An 18,754-nucleotide genomic window follows, 5' to 3' on the forward strand; every position below is an offset into this window, starting at 1 on the left:
TCACTAATCTGCCCAACTTTCAGAACAGCAGAAAATGATTCTACAATGTTTGCATTGCTGTGGAACCTAGTGTCCAAGTCACTTATGATGTTGTCCATAGCAGTAAAAACACTGTGTTCTGAAACACCATTGCTGCACTGTCCTGAGCTGTCTCCTCTTGAGATATCTCATCATGGAATCTCTTCCTCTGGCGGCTGTGTTCCTTGCTAAATTGAGGTGCAACATTAATTTGCGTAGCAATCAGTGTTGCCTCAGACAGAAAGACTCCCATCCATCTCTAAGAGCCCGCATGTCTTCCTTTAAGGCTCTGATATTGGCTGCCTCTGTGTCAAGTAAGATTTTTCCTGACTGGAGAATCACATTCCCGTCCTCAATGCATTGCAGTACCTGCAATTATGCCAACTGACATGTCATTAAACACAATGCTGATCACCTCCTTCTTCAGTTGGGAGTTGGGCTGGTTCAGGGGGATGGGGAGACAGGGCTGGTTCAGGGGTATGGGGATGGGGAGACAGGGCTGGTTCAGGGGTATGGGGAGACAGGGCTGGTTCAGGGGTATGGGGATGGGGAGACAGGGCTGGTTCAGGGGTATGGGGATGGGGAGACAGGGCTGGTTCAGGGATATGGGGATGGGGAGACAGGGCTGGTTCAGGGGTATGGGGATGGGGAGACAGGGCTGGTTCAGGGGTATGGGGATGGGAGACAGGGCTGGTTCAGGGGTATGGGGATGGGAGACAGGGCTGGTTCAGGGGTATGGGGATGGGAGACAGGGCTGGTTCAGGGGTATGGGAGACAGGGCTGGTTCAGGGGTATGGGAGACAGGGCTGGTTCAGGGGTATGGGAGACAGGGCTGGTTCAGGGGGGGATGGGAGACAGGGCTGGTTCAGGGGTATGGGGATGGGAGACAGGGCTGGTTCAGGGGGGATGGGGATGGGGAGGAGACAGGGCTGGTTCAGGGGTATGGGGATGGGGAGACAGGGCTGGTTCAGGGGTATGGGGATGGGGAGACAGGGCTGGTTCAGGGGTATGGGGATGGGGAGACAGGGCTGGTTCAGGGGTATGGGAGACAGGGCTGGTTCAGGGGGATGAGAGACAGGGCTGGTTCAGGGGTATGGGGATGGGGAGACAGGGCTGGTTCAGGGGGATGGGGATGGGGAGACAGGGCTGGTTCAGGGGTATGGGGATGGGGAGACAGGGCTGGTTCAGGGGTATGGGGATGGGGAGACAGGGCTGGTTCAGGGGTATGGGGATGGGGAGACAGGGCTGGTTCAGGGGTATGGGAGACAGGGCTGGTTCAGGGGGATGGGAGACAGGGAGACAGGTGCTGGTTCAGGGGTATGGGGATGGGAGACAGGGCTGGTTCAGGGATATGGGGATGGGGAGACAGGGCTGGTTCAGGGGTATGGGGATGGGGAGACAGGGCTGGTTCAGGGGTATGGGGATGGGGAGACAGGGCTGGTTCAGGGATATGGGGATGGGGAGACAGGGCTGGTTCATGGGTATAGGGATGGGAGACAGGGCTGGTTCAGGGGTATGGGGATGGGGAGACAGGGCTGATTCAGGGGTATGGGGATGGGGAGACAGGGCTGGTTCAGGGGAGACAGGGCTGGTTCAGGGGTATGGGGATGGGGAGACAGGGCTGGTTCAGGGGTATGGGGATGGGGAGACAGGGCTGATTCAGGGGGGATGGGGATGGGAGACAGGGCTGGTTCAGGGGTATGGGGATGGGAGACAGGGCTGGTTCAGAGGTATGGGGATGGGAGACAGGGCTGATTCAGGGGGATGGGGATGGGAGACAGGGCTGGTTCAGGGGTATGGGGATGGGAGACAGGGCTGGTTCAGTTGGATGGGGATGGGGAGACAGGGCTGGTTCAGGGGTATGGGAGACAGGGCTGGTTCAGGGGTATGGGGATGGGAGACAGGGCTGGTTCAGGGGTATGGGGATGGGAGACAGGGCTGGTTCAGGGGTATGGGGATGGGGAGACAGGGCTGGTTCAGGGGTATGGGGATGGGAGACAGGGCTGGTTCAGGGGTATGGGGATGGGAGACAGGGCTGGTTCAGGGGTATGGGGATGGGAGACAGGGCTGGTTCAGGGGGGTATGGGGATGGGAGACAGGGCTGGTTCAGGGGTATGGGGATGGGGAGACAGGGCTGGTTCCGGGGTATGGGGATGGGGAGACAGGGCTGGTTCAGGGGTATGGGGATGGGGAGACAGGGCTGGTTCAGGGATATGGGGATGGGAGACAGGGCTGGTTCAGGGGTATGTGGATGGGAGACAGGGCTGGTTCAGGGGTATGGGGATGGGGAGACAGGGCTGGTTCAGGTTCTGAAACACCATTGCTGCACTGTCCTGAGCTGTCTCTCATCATCTCTTCCTGGCGGCGTGTGTTCCTTGGTATGGGGATGGGGAGACAGGGCTGGTTCAGGGATATGGGGATGGGGAGACAGGGCTGGTTCAGGGGTATGGGGATGGGGAGACAGTGAATTACTATGAATAGCTTGGTAAAAGTTTTCCTGCATTGATTAAATGTCAGCTAAAACACAAAATTTTCTGTGAAGATAATACTAAGTAACTAATATTATGGGAGCATAAGTAGCCTATTTCACTATGGACTAAGCAAACAGGTTCATTTCCACCACACACGGACTCCCCCCAACTTCCTTTGTGAAAAATTGGGTGACATTCTCACTCCTGTCTTTTTCTTTCTTTTCGTTTTTGGAAGCCAGATTTTTCTTTAGGAAGCTGAGACATGATGCTCCACCGGCAAATCACTGCTAGCAAGTACCGTTCGCGCCTGGTTTGGGGGCAGGACCGAACCATTTCATGTAAATAATTTAATATTGAAAAAAATGTACCTAATGTTCTAATAATTGTTTAGGGGCCCTTTCAGTCACAGTTAGCTAGGCATACTAAAATGTCTTCCACGATTAGGGGTTATGCATCAATTTGAGTGTAGGCTATAGCCTGCATTTGGTAAAAATGCTAGTGCCTCACGTCATTGACTAACCATGTGCACATAAATAATTCACCCAAGATAAACATGTGAATAGGCCTACATCCATTTATCTAAAACCAAAAAGAAAAAAAAAATACAATGCCTGAAGAAAACCGTAACATTCATGAACCATTTGGCTAGACCGTAAAAAAATGGTGTCGAATTTAGCAGTTGCGAAAGTTCTTCGACATGAAGAATGGTTGAGAACCGGAAACAGAAACGCACCGTTGGACGAGGGACTTGATTGCGCAAAACAGCATGAAATCACATGATCACTCACCCAGTTGATCATGTGACCAATCCATTTTTGTAACAACCGCGGAGCAGCAGCAACAACGTGAAACTACAGATGATTTGATTTATCTCGCTTCTATAACACGGATTAGCTGGTTTCTCTGAACTCCAGAGGAGGCGAGCCCTAATTATGAGGTATGTGTGTAAAATACAACTGTATGAAAGCCTGGTCATTGGATTATGCAGTGCAGTTCTCTCAATGGTTATTTGACTAGGCTAGCTAATTCATTCTTTATATTCAATATAATTTATTTTTTATACATGCGCAAACTAGCTACAGCAGACATTTGATAATGCAAACATGTGTGAGAATGAAATTGTGTTGAAACTATAAACTATCAAATGTATCTGCTCTCCACTCACCCCTGACAGAATGTTGAAGGAGACGCTGTGTGTCCTTCTCCTGTGGGCTTCTCTGGAGGCAACACAGTCAAGGGGCTGCTCGAGTTTCTTCTGCCGGAAATCTCACCGTGTCAGCATGCTCTCCAGAGGAGCCGACCCTGGCAAGCCGCTCTTTCTCACCCCCTACCTGGAAAAGGGCAACATCGAAGAGGGTAGGTTGGTTTACTTTACTCAGAAACTATATTTTGTTCAACTGTTAAGGCTTTCCCTAATGTTGTACAAGGCAGTTGTCAAGTTTTTAAAAACAATAGACGAGATTGCGTTATGCATCATGTTATTTGCATCAACACAGATCAAATCAAATGTATTTCTATAGCCCTTCATACATCAGCTGATATCTCAAGGTGCTGTACAGAAACCCAGCCTAAAACCCCAAACAGCAAGCAATGCAGGTGGATCCCCATGTTGCACATGCAGCAGCTACTCATCCTGGGGTCCACACAACAAAACATGACATAACCGTGTGCAGAACAGTTGTTATGACGTTGTGATGTTAACATCATGGATGTTACAGTATTACAACAGAAGTCTGATGGAGACTAATTGTAGTGTTCAGATGAAACGAGATTTGAGACAGTTATTTGAAAGCAATGACCTGTTCTATCTTTCAGCACGGAAGCAGAGTCTGGTAGGTCCCCTGCCTGGTGCCAATGTGAAGAGTTATGCCGGCTACCTCACTGTCAACAAGAAATACAACAGCAACCTCTACTTCTGGTTCTTCCCTGCTCAGGTACACTACACCACCATGTGTCCCAAATGGCACCCTGTTCCCTTTGTAGTGCACTACTTGTGACCAGGGCCACATAGAGAATAGGGTGCCACCCATATCAGCTGCAGTGTCCTCCTTAGTTTCACTTGTGACAAGAATCAATAGCACGTGTTTGTCTAGCAATCACCTTTTATCAGCTCCTGTAAAGGAATGTGTGAATCAGGGCACAGCTTTATTTGGATTGTACATTTCAACAGGTTTTGGTTTCAGAAAACTTAACAAAAGACTTATGGGCTTAGCCTCTATAAAGTAAGTACAAAACAAGTCCTTTCTGCTGCCTACATTACCAAGGTCCTAGTGATTAAACAGTGTGTACTTCATAACTGTGTCAACGACTTGGCCACAAGGTGGCAGTGTTGTATTAGAAGGGTTTTGGGTGGAGGCCTCTCACTAAGATACCTCCACTATCCACTTGTTAGAGAACTACTAACTTGTATCTGTCTGTCTGTCTCTCTGCAGGAGTGGCCTGAGACTGCTCCAGTCCTGCTGTGGCTGCAGGGGGGTCCTGGGGGCACATCTATGTTTGGGCTGTTTGTAGAACATGGACCCTACGTTGTATTGAAGAACCTAACAGGTACCAACATAGCCATATGTCTCTGTACTGACCCCTGTCTAGTGTATAATAACATGACTCTGTACTGACCCCTGTCTAATGTATAATAACATGACTCTGTACTGACCCCTGTCTAGTGTATAATAACATGACTCTGTACTGACCCCTGTCTAGTGTATAATAACATGACTCTGTACTGACCCCTGTCTAGTGTATAATAACATGACTCTGTACTGACCCCTGTCTAGTGTATAATAACATGACTCTGTACTGACCCCTGTCTAGTGTATAATAACATGACTCTACTGACCCCTGTCTAGTGTATAATAACATGACTCTGTACTGACCCCTGTCTAGTGTATAATAACATGACTCTGTACTGACCCCTGTCTAGTGTATAATAACATGACTCTGTACTGACCCCTGTCTAGTGTATAATAACATGACTCTGTACTGACCCCTGTCTAGTGTATAATAACATGACTCTGTACTGACCCCTGTCTAGTGTATAATAACATGACTCTGTACTGACCCCTGTCTAGTGTATAATAACATGACTCTGTACTGACCCCTGTCTAGTGTATAATAACATGACTCTGTACTGACCCCTGTCTAGTGTATAATAACATGACTCTGTACTGACCCCTGTCTAGTGTATAATAACATGACTCTGTACTGACCCCTGTCTAGTGTATAATAACATGACTCTGTACTGACCCCTGTCTAGTGTATAATAACATGACTCTGTACTGACCCCTGTCTAGTGTATAATAATAACATGACTCTGTACTGACCCCTGTCTTGTGTATATAATAACATGACTCTGTACTGACCCCTGTCTTGTGTATAATAACATGACTCTACTGACCCCTGTCTAGTGTATAATAACATGACTCTGTACTGACCCCTGTCTAGTGTATAATAACATGACTCTGTACTGACCCCTGTCTAGTATTTAATAACATGACTCTGTACTGACCCCTGTCTAGTGTATAATAACATGACTCTGTACTGACCCCTGTCTAGTGTATAATAACATGACCCCTGTCTAGTGTATAATAACATGACTCTGTACTGACCCCTGTCTAGTGTATAATAACATGACTCTGTACTGACCCCTGTCTAGTGTATAATAACATGACTCTGTACTGACCCCTGTCTAGTGTATAATAACATGACTCTGTACTGACCCCTGTCTAGTGTATAATAACATGACTCTGTACTGACCCCTGTCTAGTGTATAATAACATGACTCTGTACTGACCCCTGTCTAGTGTATAATAACATGACTCTGTACTGACCCCTGTCTAGTGTATAATAACATGACTCTGTACTGACCCCTGTCTAGTGTATAATAACATGACTCTGTACTGACCCCTGTCTAGTGTATAATAATAACATGACTCTACTGACCCCTGTCTAGTGTATAATAATAACATGACTCTACTGACCCCTGTCTAGTGTATAATAATAACATGACTCTACTGACCCCTGTCTAGTGTATAATAATAACATGACTCTGTACTTACCCCTGTCTAGTGTATAATAACATGACTCTACTGACCCCTGTCTAGTGTATAATAACATGACTCTACTGACCCCTGTCTAGTGTATAATAACGTGACTCTGTACTGACCCCTGTCTAGTGTATAATAACATGACTCTGTACTGACCCCTGTCTAGTGTATAGTAACGTGTCTCTGTACTGACCCCTGTCTGTCATTTCTATCAGAAAGCCACCTGTATGTTCCTACTGTAGTGGTGGGACCTTCATCTCTCTCCATGTATCTCTGTTCCTACTGTAGTGGTGGGACCTTCATCTCTCTCCATGTATCTCTGTTCCTACTGTGGTGGTGGGACCTTCGTCTCTCTCCATGTGTCTCTGTTCCTACTGTGGTGGTGGGGCCTTCGTCTCTCTCCATGTATCTCTGTTCCTACTGTAGTGGTGGGACCTTCGTCTCTCTCCATGTATCTCTGTTCCTACTGTAGTGGTGGGACCTTCGTCTCTCTCCATGTATCTCTGTTCCTACTGTAGTGGTGGGACCTTCGTCTCTCTCCATGTATCTCTGTTCCTACTGTAGTGGTGGGACCTTCGTCTCTCTCCATGTGTCTCTGTTCCTACTGTAGTGGTGGGGCCTTCGTCTCTCTCCATGTATCTCTGTTCCTACTGTAGTGGTGGGACCTTCGTCTCTCTCCATGTATCTCTGTTCCTACTGTAGTGGTGGGACCTTCGTCTCTCTCCATGTATCTCTGTTCCTACTGTAGTGGTGGGACCTTCGTCTCTCTCCATGTATCTCTGTTCCTACTGTAGTGGTGGGACCTTCGTCTCTCTCCATGTATCTCTGTTCCTACTGTAGTGGTGGGACCTTCATCTCTCTCCATGTATCTCTGTTCCTACTGTAGTGGTGGGACCTTCGTCTCTCTCTCCATGTATCTCTGTTCCTACTGTAGTGGTGGGACCTTCATCTCTCTCCATGTATCTCTGTTCCTACTGTAGTGGTGGGACCTTCATCTCTCTCCATGTATCTCTGTTCCTACTGTAGTGGTGGGACCTTCATCTCTCTCCATGTATCTCTGTTCCTACTGTAGTGGTGGGACCTTCATCTCTCTCCATGTATCTCTGTTCCTACTGTGGTGGTGGGACCTTCATCTCTCTCCATGTATCTCTGTTCCTACTGTAGTGGTGGGACCTTCATCTCTCTCCATGTATCTCTGTTCCTACTGTGGTGGTGGGACCTTCATCTCTCTCCATGTATCTCTGTTCCTACTGTAGTGGTGGGACCTTCATCTCTCTCCATGTATTGTGTTGTTTCACCTGTTTACAGTGGGCTACAGAGACTATCCCTGGACATCCAGATACTCTGTCCTGTACATCGACAATCCAGTACGTATGGCTTCTACTTCCTTCGTGTGAATGTATGAACACAGTTTGTTTGCATCCAAATGGCACCCTAATTTCCTTTTTATAGTGCTCTACTTTTGACCAGGTCCTCTTATCAAAAGAATTGTACTAAATAGGCAATAGGGTGCCATTTAGGACATCCTGTATCAGACAGGTTTGATTTGGTTTCTATGCTGCTTTAATAGTTTTCTCATCAAAATGTGTGTAATGTTACTTAATAGTATTTGAAATGTAACAGCATGTACAGTATGTGATTGTAATGATACCCAACAGCATGTACAGTATGTGATTGTAATGATACCCAACAGCATGTACAGTATGTGATTGTAATGATACCCAACAGCATGTACAGTGTGTGATTGTAATGTTACCTAACAGCATGTACAGTATGTGATTGTAATGTTAACTAACAGCATGTGCAGTATGTGATTGTAATGTTAACTAACTGCATGTACAGTATGTGATTGTAATGTTACCTAACAGCATGTGCAGTATGTGATTGTAATGTTACCTAACAGCAGGTGCAGTATGTGATTGTAATGTGTGTGATTGTAATGTTAGCAGGTGCTGATTGTAATGTTACATGTGCAGTATGTGATTGTAATGTTACCTAACAGCATGTGCAGTATGTGATTGTAATGTTACCTAACAGCATGTGCAGTATGTGATTGTAATGTTACCTAACAGCAGGTGCAGTATGTGATTGTAATGTTACCTAACAGCATTGTAGCAGGTATGTGATTGTAATGTTACCTAACAGCAGGTGCAGTATGTGATTGTAATGTTACCTAACAGCAGGTGCAGTATGTGATTGTAATGTTACCTAACAGCATGTGCAGTATGTGATTGTAATGTTACCTAACAGCATGTGCAGTATGTGATTGTAATGTTACCTAACAGCAGGTGCAGTATGTGATTGTAATGTTACCTAACAGCAGGTGCAGTATGTGATTGTAATGTTACCTAACAGCAGGTGCAGTATGTGATTGTAATGTTACCTAACAGCAGGTGCAGTATGTGATTGTAATGTTACCTAACAGCATGTGCAGTATGTGATTGTAATGTTACCTAACAGCAGGTGCAGTATGTGATTGTAATGTTACCTAACAGCAGGTGCAGTATGTGATTGTAATGTTACCTAACAGCATGTGCAGTATGTGATTGTAATGTTACCTAACAGCAGGTGCAGTATGTGATTGTAATGTTACCTAACAGCAGGTGCAGTATGTGATTGTAATGTTACCTAACAGCATGTGCAGTATGTGATTGTAATGTTACCTAACAGCAGGTGCAGTATGTGATTGTAATGTTACCTAACAGCATGTACAGTATGTGATTGTAATGTCAGGTGTGTGTTTTCTTGTCCAGGTAGGAACAGGGTTCAGTTTCACTGATGATGACCGAGGCTTTGCTCAGAACCAGGATGATGTAGGCAGAGATCTGTACAGGTAAGTCTGGTCACTGAGGTTCTGGGTGCATTAGGCTGTATTTACAGACAGCTCAATTCTGATCTTTTATTCACCAATTGGTCTTTTGACCAATCAGACCAGGTCTTTTGCCCATAATAATGGGCAAAAGATCAGAATTGAGCTGCCTGTGTAAACGCAGCCTTACACTATGCACAGATTATAATATCATTCTATCATATTGATGTGGTTCCTAAGATGGAAAACACTTCTCTAGGCATTGTAAAGATCTGATGGTGGCCTTTCTGAGTGGTGCAGCGGTCTAATGCATTGCGGGGCTTGAGGCCTCACTACAGATCTGGGTTCGATCCCGGGCTGTGTAGCAGCCGGGCCGCGACCGGGAGACCCATGAGGCGGCGCACAATTGGCCCAGCGTCGTCCGGGTTAGGGGAGGATTTGGCCACCTGGGATGTCCTCTTCCCATCGCGCTCTAGCGACTCCTGTGGCGGGCCGAGCGCATGCGTGCTGACAGTCAAATCAAATAAAAGTTTGTCATGTCCCCCGAATACAACAGGGGACAGTGAAATGCTCACTTACAGGCTCTAACCAATAGTGCAAAAAAATGTGTTGGGTGAAGAATAGGTAAGTTTAAGAAATAAAACAACAGTAAAAAGACAGGCTATATACAGTAGCGAGGCTATAAAAGCAGCAAGGCTATAAAAGTAGCGAGGCTACATACAGGCACCGGTTAGTCAGGCTGATTGAGGTAGTATGTACATATGGTTAAAGTGACCATGCATATATGATGAACAGAGAGTAACAGTAGCTTAAAATAGGGGGTGGTGGGTGGGACAAAATGCAGATAGCCCAATTAGCCAATGAGCGGGAGCACTGGTTGGTCGGCCCAATTGAGGTAGTATGTACATGAATGTGTATATAGTTAAAGTGACTATGCATATATGATAAACAGAGGAGCAGCAGCGTAAAAAGAGCAGTTGGGGGGGAGGAACACAATGCAAATAGTTCAGGTAGCCATGTGATTACCTGTTCAGGAGTCTAGTGGCTTGGGGGTAGAAGCTGTTTAGAAGCCTCTTGGACCTAGACTTGGCACTCTGGTACCACTTGCCATGCGGTAGTAGAGAGAACAGTCTATGACTGGGGTGGCTGGGGTCTTTGACAATTTTTAGGGCCTTCCTCTGACACCGCCTGGTGTAGAGGTCCTGGATGGCAGGCAGCTTAGCTCCAGTGATGTACTTGGCCGTATGCACTACCCTCTGTAGTGCCTTGCGGTTGGAGGCCGAGCAATTGCCGTACCAGGCAGTGATGCAACCAGTGAGGTTGCATCCAACTGATGTTGCAGCTGTAGAACCTTTTGAGGATCTCAGGACCCATGCCAAATATTTTTAGTTTCCTGAGGGGAATAGGCTTTGGACTATTCTAGTTTGTTGTTGATGTGGACGCCAAGGAACTTGAAGCGCTCAACCTGCTCCACTACAGCCCCGTCGATGAGAATGGGGCGTGCTCTGTCCTCCTTTTCCTGTAGTCCACAATCATCTTCTTAGTCTTGGTTACATTGAGGGATAGGTTGTTATTCTGGCACCACCCGGCCAGGTCTCTGACCTCCTCCCTATAGGCTGTCTCTTCGTTGTCGGTGATCAGGCGGTTGTGTCGTCTGCAAACTTAATGATGGTGTTGGAGTCGTGCCTGGCCATGCAGTCGTGGGTGAACAGGGAGTACTGGAGGGGACTGAGCACGCACCCCTGTGGAGCTCCAGTGTTGAGGATCAGCGTGGCAGATGTGTTGCGTGGTGATGAGCTTTGAGGGTACTATGGTGTTGACACCACCTGGGGGAAGCCCGTCAGGAAGTCCAGGATCCAGTTGCAGAGGAAGGTGTTTAGTCCCAGGATCCTTAGCTTAGTGATGAGCTTTGAGGGTACTATGGTGTTGAACACTGAGCTGTATCAATGAATAGCATTCTCACATAAGTCTTCCTTTTGTCCAGGTGGGAAAGGGCAGTGTGGAGTGCAATAGATTGCATCATCTGTGGATCTGTTTGGGCGGTATGTCTGTAATACTTAGCAAGCCCTGCCACATAAGACGAGCGTCGGAGCCGGTGTAGTAGGATTCAATCTTAGCCCTGTATTGACGCTTTGCCTGTTTGATGGTTCGTTGCAGGGCATAGCAGGTTTCTTGTAAGCTTCCGGGTTAGAGTCCCGCACCTTGAAAGCAGCAGTTGTACGCTGTTTCCTCTGACACATTTATTATTTATTTTTTATTTTACCTTTATTTAACCAGGCAAGTCAGTTAAGAACAAATTCTTATTTTCAATGACGGCCTAGGAACAGTGGGTTAACTGCCTGTTCGGGGCAGAACGACAGATTTGTACCTTGTCAGCATGTCTATCAGCCCCATTGGTGCGGCTGGCTTCCGGATTAAGTGAGCAGTGTGGCAAGAAGCAGTGCGGCTTGGCGGGGTCGTGTTTCGAAGGACGCATGTCCAATATACATCTAGGACCTTGGTTATGTCACATGGCATCATGGTCTCTGGTCAATGTACATCTAGGACCTTGGTTATGTCACATGGCATCATGGTCTCTGGTCAATGTACATCTAGGACCTTGGTTATGTCACATGGCATCATGGTCTCTGGTCAATGTACATCTAGGACCTTGGTTATGTCACATGGCATCATGGTCTCTGGTCACTGTACATCTAGGACCTTGGTTATGTCACATGGCATCATGGTCTCTGGTCAATGTACATCTAGGACCTTGGTTATGTCACATGGCATCCATTGTTTTTCTCATCTTGTCTTTGTCCTCTAGTGCATTGACTCAGTTCTTCCAGATCTTCTCTGAGTATCAGTCCAATGACTTCTATGCTACAGGAGAGGTGAGTTTGGTTCCAGTCTCCACATCTGTGTTCCACATAACATTACACAACTTCCCTTCATCCTAGTTGGCAAATTCCCCAAATCCTAGTTGCTACAAAGACATCTGCTTTTTATTCCCTTTTATGATGCTGAACAAGGTCTTAAAATGGTTATTTTAGGGTCTCTGCTATAGCAACAAGAATAATCTTTCCACTTAAATGCATAATAACATAAAATTGAAATTACTTTCTGCAATCAGAACGCAGACACTAAAATTGATTGGAATTGTCCTCAGTCCTATGCAGGAAAGTATGTCCCAGCCATTGGTTACTACATCCATAAGCATAATCCCATTGCTAAGGTGAAGATCAACTTCAAGGGAGTTGCCATTGGAGACGGCCTCTGTGACCCAGAGCTGGTGGGTTGTGTTTTAATACACCGTGATATCAACTTTACTCAGCATTGGTTGACACTTCTTGACTTAATATGAAATATATCAGTAATATCATTTAAGATATATTATTATATCTCCAGGATGAAAAACAAAAGGTGTTTTTGTTCTTCATTTGCTCTTTCCCTTGGTCTCACCTGTTCTGTCTCTCTGTCAGATGCTGGGAGGGTATGGTGACTTCCTGTACCAGACAGGTCTGATAGACCTGCTCCAGAAGCAGTATGTTGAGCAGCAGACAGCCAGTGGGGTGCAGCTCATCCAGCAGGAGAAATGGGTGGAGGCCTTTGAGGTAAGACTGCATCTGCAATAACCTGTGTGTTTGTTGTCCACTCTACATATCTGCTAACACAATAACCTGTTTGTTGTACATATCTGCTAACACAATAACCTGTGTGTTTGTTGTCCACTCTACATATCTGCTAACACAATAACCTGTGTGTTTTTGTTGTCCTGTGTGTTTGTTGTCTCTACATATCTGCTAACACAATAACCTGTGTGTTTGTTGTCCACTCTACATATCTGCTAACACAATAACCTGTGCGTTTGTTGTCCACTCTACATATCTGCTAACACAATAACCTGTGCGTTTGTTGTCCACTCTACATATCTGCTAACACAATAACCTGTGTGTTTGTTGTCCACTCTACATATCTGCTAACACAATAACCTGTGTGTTTGTTGTCCACTCTACATATCTGCTAACACAATAACCTGTGTGTTTGTTGTCCACTCTACATATCTGCTAACACAATAACCTGTGTGTTTGTTGTCCACTCTACATATCTGCTAACACAATAACCTGTGTTTGTTGTCCACTCTACATATCTTGTTGTCCACTCTACATATCTGCTAACACAATAACCTGTGCGTTTGTTGTCCACTCTACATATCTGCTAACACAATAACCTGTGCGTTTGTTGTCCACTCTACATATCTGCTAACACAATAACCTGTGCGTTTGTTGTCCACTCTACATATCTGCTAACACAATAACCTGTGCGTTTGTTGTCCACTCTACATATCTGCTAACACAATAACATGTGTGTTTGTTGTCCACTCTACATATCTGCTAACACAATAACCTGTGTGTTTGTTGTCCACCACATATCTGAATGTCTGGCAGCCATTCTTTCAAGGCCTCCAACTTCCTGGTACGTTCTTCCACTGTCCTCTTGTCCTGCAGGTGTTTGACAGCTTGCTGAACGGGGACATTCTGCCGTACCCCTCGTTCTTCCACTGTCCTCTTGTCCTGCAGGTATTTGACAGCTTGCTGAACGGGGGGACATTCTGCCGTACCCCTCGTTCTTCCACTGTCCTCTTGTCCTGCAGGTATTTGACAGCTTGCTGAACGGGGACATTCTGCCGTACCCCTCGTTCTTCCACTGTCCTCTTGTCCTGCAGGTATTTGACAGCTTGCTGAACGGGGACATTCTGCCGTACCCCTCGTTCTTCCACTGTCCTCTTGTCCTGCAGGTATTTGACAGCTTGCTGAATGGGGACATTCTTCCGTACCCCTCGTTCTTCCAGAACGCCACTGGCTGCACCAACTACTTCAATTACTTGCAGTGTCAGGTAGGTACACAGAGCGAGGCTTACACAGACACCCAGCTGATTGAATAAAGGTCAGGTAGGTACACAGAGCGAGGCTTACACAGACACCCAGCTGATTGAATAAGGGTCAGGTAGGTACACAGAGCGAGGCTTACACAGACACCCAGATGATTGAATAAGGGTCAGGTAGGTACACAGAGCGAGGCTTACACAGACACCCAGCTGATTGAATAAAGTGCCAGTTATATTACCCAGAGAAGATTTCCTGAATGAAATGTGTCACCAGGCTTATGTAACGGATGTGAAACGCTTAGTTAGCGGTGGTCCGGCTTTTATGTAGCGATGGGTAACGATGCTTCGTGGGTGACTGTTGTTGATGTGTGCAGAGGGTCCCTGGTTCGTGCCCGGGTATGGGCGAGGGGACGGTTTAAAGTTCTACTGTTACACTTCCACACAGCTGCACGTTTTCCATAAAGGTTCAATAATAACATGTATGTTTATGGTTCTCTATGCTACAGGAGCCTGCAGATCAGGAGTATTTCTCCCAGTTTGTGACTCTGGCAGAGGTGCGGCGCTCCATCCACGTGGGGAACCTGACGTTCCACGACGGCTCGGAGGTGGAGAAACACCTGCTGCAGGATGTCATGAAGAGCATCAAACCCTGGCTCGCCACGCTCATGGACAACTACAGGGTGAGACTAGAGTCGATGCCCATCTAGTACTCAGACATGCTTCTATTAACAGCACAGATCTATAATATATGTCATTTAGCAGATGCTTTTATCCAGAGACACTGACGCGTGCGTACATTTAATGTATGGGTGGCCCAGCGACTCTAACCCACAATCCTTGCTCTGCGAGCAGCGCGCTCCACCAACTGAGCCATGGTTTAACGTTGGTTTACAGTATCCGTCACGAGCTACGGCGTCCGCCACGAGCTACGGCGTCCGCCACTAACTCCTCTCCTCAGCTATTGCTTGGACCACTATACTGTCATCATTAAATAAATGCCTTATCTGTGTTTCTCTCTCTCTTCTGTACACACACACACACACACACACAGGTGTTGATTTACAGTGGTCAGCTGGATGTGATTGTGGCGGCCCCCCTGACCGAGAGGTTCCTGCCCACGGTGAACTGGACCGGGGCTGATGAGTTCAACAAAGCCTCTCGCTTCCATTGGAAGATCCAGCCAGAGGACACAGAGGTGGCTGGATATGTTCGCCAAGTAGGGGAATTCTACCAGGTGAGTACTGCATGTCTGTGTCCAGGGGTCGGATTCACAAAAACCTTCTTAACATTTCTTCTTGGTTGCCATTTGTTTCCTTAACTATAGACTTAAGAAGAAAGTTAAGCAAAGTTGCTATTCCTCAAAAAGTTTAGAGGAAATTCTCTTGCACTATTTCTTATGTTTCTCCTGAAGCAAAAAGTTAAGAAATTAGATTCTTGAAAATAAAGTTCTTGGAAGTGTACTTGAATTCCGAGTTAGCTAAACCCTTGTCTTAATCTCAGGGCAGTGAGAGAAAAAGTTCATGAAAGCAATTGAACATGTTTAATTCACTCACAAACTTCATCTGAAAGTTTCAGTATTTATTATTTTAAACCCAAGAACACGTTTTAGAAGAGTAATCTCAGTTGGAAATTTGCTAACATGATTGCCATTGCTAGCCAGATAGCTAGCTAAATCGGGTGCCTAGCAACAAACATCGTAAGAAGATGCAGTTGAAGTCGTAAGTTTACATACACTTAGGTTGGAGTCATTAACTCGTTAACCACTCCACAAATTTCTTGTCAACAAACTATAGTTTTGGCAAGTCAGTTAGGACATCTACTTTGTGCATGACACAAGTAATTTTTCCAAAAATTGTTTACAGACAGATTATTTCACTTATAATTCCCTGTATCACAATTCCAGTGGGTCAGAAGTTTACATGCACGAAGTTGACTGTGCCTTTAAACAGCTTGGAAAATTCCACAAAATTATGTCATGGCTTTATAAGCTTCTGGTAGGCTAATTGACATAATTTGAGTCAATTGGAGGTGTACCTGTGGATGTATTTCAAGACCTACCTTCAAACTCAGTGCCTCTTTGCTTGACATCATGGGAAAATCAAAAGAAATCAGCCAAGGCCTCAGAAAAAAAATTGTAGACCTCCACAAGTCTGGTTCATCCTTGGGAGCAATTTCCGAATGCCTGAAGGAACCACATTCATCTGTATAAACAATAGTTCAAGTATAAACACCATGGGACCATGCAGCCGTCATACATCTCAGGAAGGAGACTCGTTCTGTCTCCTAGAGATGAACGTACTTTGGTGCGAAAAGTACAAATCAATCCCAGAACAACAGCAAAGGTCCTTGTGAAGATGCTGGAGGAAACATGTACGAAAGTATCTATATCCACAGTAAAGTGAGTCCTATATCGACATAACCTGAAAGGCCACTCAACAAGGAAGAAGCCACTGCTCCAAAACCGCCATAAAAAAGCCAGACTATGGTTTGCAACTGCACATGGGGACAAAGATCGTACTTTTTGGAGAAATGTCCTCTGGTCTGATGAAACAGAAATATAACTGTTTGGCCATAATGCCCATTGATATGTTTGGAGGAAAAAGGGGGAGGCTTGCAAGCCGAAGAACACCATCCCAACCGTGAAGCATCGGGGTGGCAGCATCATGTTGTGGGGGTGCTTTGCTGCAGGAGGGACAGGTGCACTTCACAAGATAGATGGCATCATGAGGGAGGAAAATTATGTGGATATATTGAAGCAACATCTCAAGACATCAGTCAGGAAGTTAAAGCTTGGTCGCAAATGGGTCTTTCAAATAGACAATGATCCCAAGCATACTTCCAAAGTTGTGGCAAAATGGCTTAAGAACAAGTCAAGGTATTGGAGTGGCCATGACAGCCCTGACCTCAATCCTATAGAACATTTGTGGGCAGAACTGAAAAAGCATGTGCGAGCCAAGAGGCCTACAAACCTGACTCAGATACACCAGCTCTGTCAGGAGGAATGGGCCAAAATTAACCCAACTTATTGTGGGAAGCTTGTGGATGCAATGTTTGACCCAAGTTAAACAATTTAAAGGCAATGCTACCAAATACTAATTGAGTGTATGTAAACTTCTGACCCACATGTGATGAAAGAAATAAAAGCTGAAATAAATCACACTCTACTATTATTGTAATATTTCACATTCTTGAAATAAAGTGGAGGGAATCTTTACTAGGTTTAAATGTCAGGAATTGTGAAAAACTGAGTTTAAATGTATTTGGCTCAGGTGTATGTAAACTTCCGACTTAAACTGTACATAAGATATTTGAGGAGTTTGAAAGAAAATCATTAATTCTTGAGGAATTGCACTTACCAAATATATCTTGTGAACTTCTTTTTTTTTTTCTTAAGCAGCTTCTTAAGTTATTGCGTAAGCAGTGCTTTGTGAATCTGGGCCCAGGACTTTACTGGGTATTCAGGGCACTTGGCCACCCTTTAAAATGGAAAATGCTAACATAGCATTACTAAACATAATGTGAGTGATTTAGCAGTAGATCTCATGCAGAACACCTTAGTCAGTGCATTCAACTGAGTTTAGTAGGAAAAAAACAAGCACGTGACTATTATTGCAAGTAGAGTCTTATTGAAAATGGCTGTGCCAGGAAGATATGATCAACTTTATGGACACCAGGTGGGAACACTGTGCTGCTGATGGGGAAACTGGTTCACATGCTAAACCTGTCTGACTGTCTGTTTGTCTCCTTGTCATGCAGGTGATTATACGAGGGGGAGGGCACATACTACCATACGACCAACCACAGAGGTCCTTTGATATGATTGACAGATTCCTCTCAACACAGGGATTTATTTAAGTGGGCGGGACTGAGCAGGAACACAGTTGTTCTAAGTTCTTCCACCTTTTGATTCGGAGTGTCTCCAGATTCCCAGTGGCTGTTTATTTCAAACACAATTACACAATTATACATGGTAGAGGTCTATCACCTAGAAAGGAATACATGTCATGGATAGAGACGTCTGGACAGCTATGCTGCCTTCATCAGACTTTAATGACCTAAAACCTACTTTAACCCTCAGATTCTGACTGCACTCTGATGCACTGCCAATGAATTCTCATGTTTGCTATTCTGTGGATCTGTCAAAATGAATATTTTTTTTGGACTGTGGGGAATAATGATTTATATTGCACATGATTAAGATGAAGAGATGGCATGCAATGCAATTGTAATAAAAATAAATATGAAACCAACATGGGTCTGTCAAACAAGTTCAATGGATGAACACCAGAGGGCGCTGGTGTTTGAAATACTGTAAATGCCCGGTGGTGTTGTCCCTTGTAAATGCAACAAAGTTACTGAATAGTTTCTCTTATACAACTTTGGTAAAAGTTCCATTATCCAACTTCAGATAATGACCAAGACCTTTCTATTCTACCTGTCAGATGATTCAGTCCTACTCGACCATCCTGTTTAATCCAAAAAATAACAATTCAACTCTGAATAGGCTACAATACCTGCCTCTGTTTAGGTAATAGTAGGTACTACT

General features: G+C 45.4%; 1 protein-coding gene across 1 annotated transcript; it reads left to right on the top strand.

Annotated features, from left to right (window-relative positions):
• The first annotated feature begins 3,264 nt into the window (after window positions 1–3,264).
• On the top strand, window positions 3,265–18,458 carry cpvl (carboxypeptidase vitellogenic like). Its single transcript, XM_046334837.1, has 13 exons — window positions 3,265–3,426; window positions 3,664–3,845; window positions 4,305–4,423; window positions 4,922–5,036; window positions 7,841–7,899; window positions 9,286–9,365; window positions 12,148–12,214; window positions 12,490–12,612; window positions 12,803–12,934; window positions 14,119–14,217; window positions 14,715–14,888; window positions 15,260–15,442; window positions 17,965–18,458. The coding sequence occupies exons 1-13, from the start codon at window positions 3,422–3,424 to the stop codon at window positions 18,061–18,063; spliced, it is 1,437 nt and encodes a 478-aa protein (XP_046190793.1). The 5' UTR covers window positions 3,265–3,421; the 3' UTR covers window positions 18,064–18,458.
• The last annotated feature ends 296 nt before the right edge of the window (window positions 18,459–18,754 follow it).

This window comes from Oncorhynchus gorbuscha, unplaced genomic scaffold (assembly GCF_021184085.1).
Source record: "Oncorhynchus gorbuscha isolate QuinsamMale2020 ecotype Even-year unplaced genomic scaffold, OgorEven_v1.0 Un_scaffold_607, whole genome shotgun sequence".
NCBI lineage: Eukaryota > Metazoa > Chordata > Actinopteri > Salmoniformes > Salmonidae > Oncorhynchus > Oncorhynchus gorbuscha.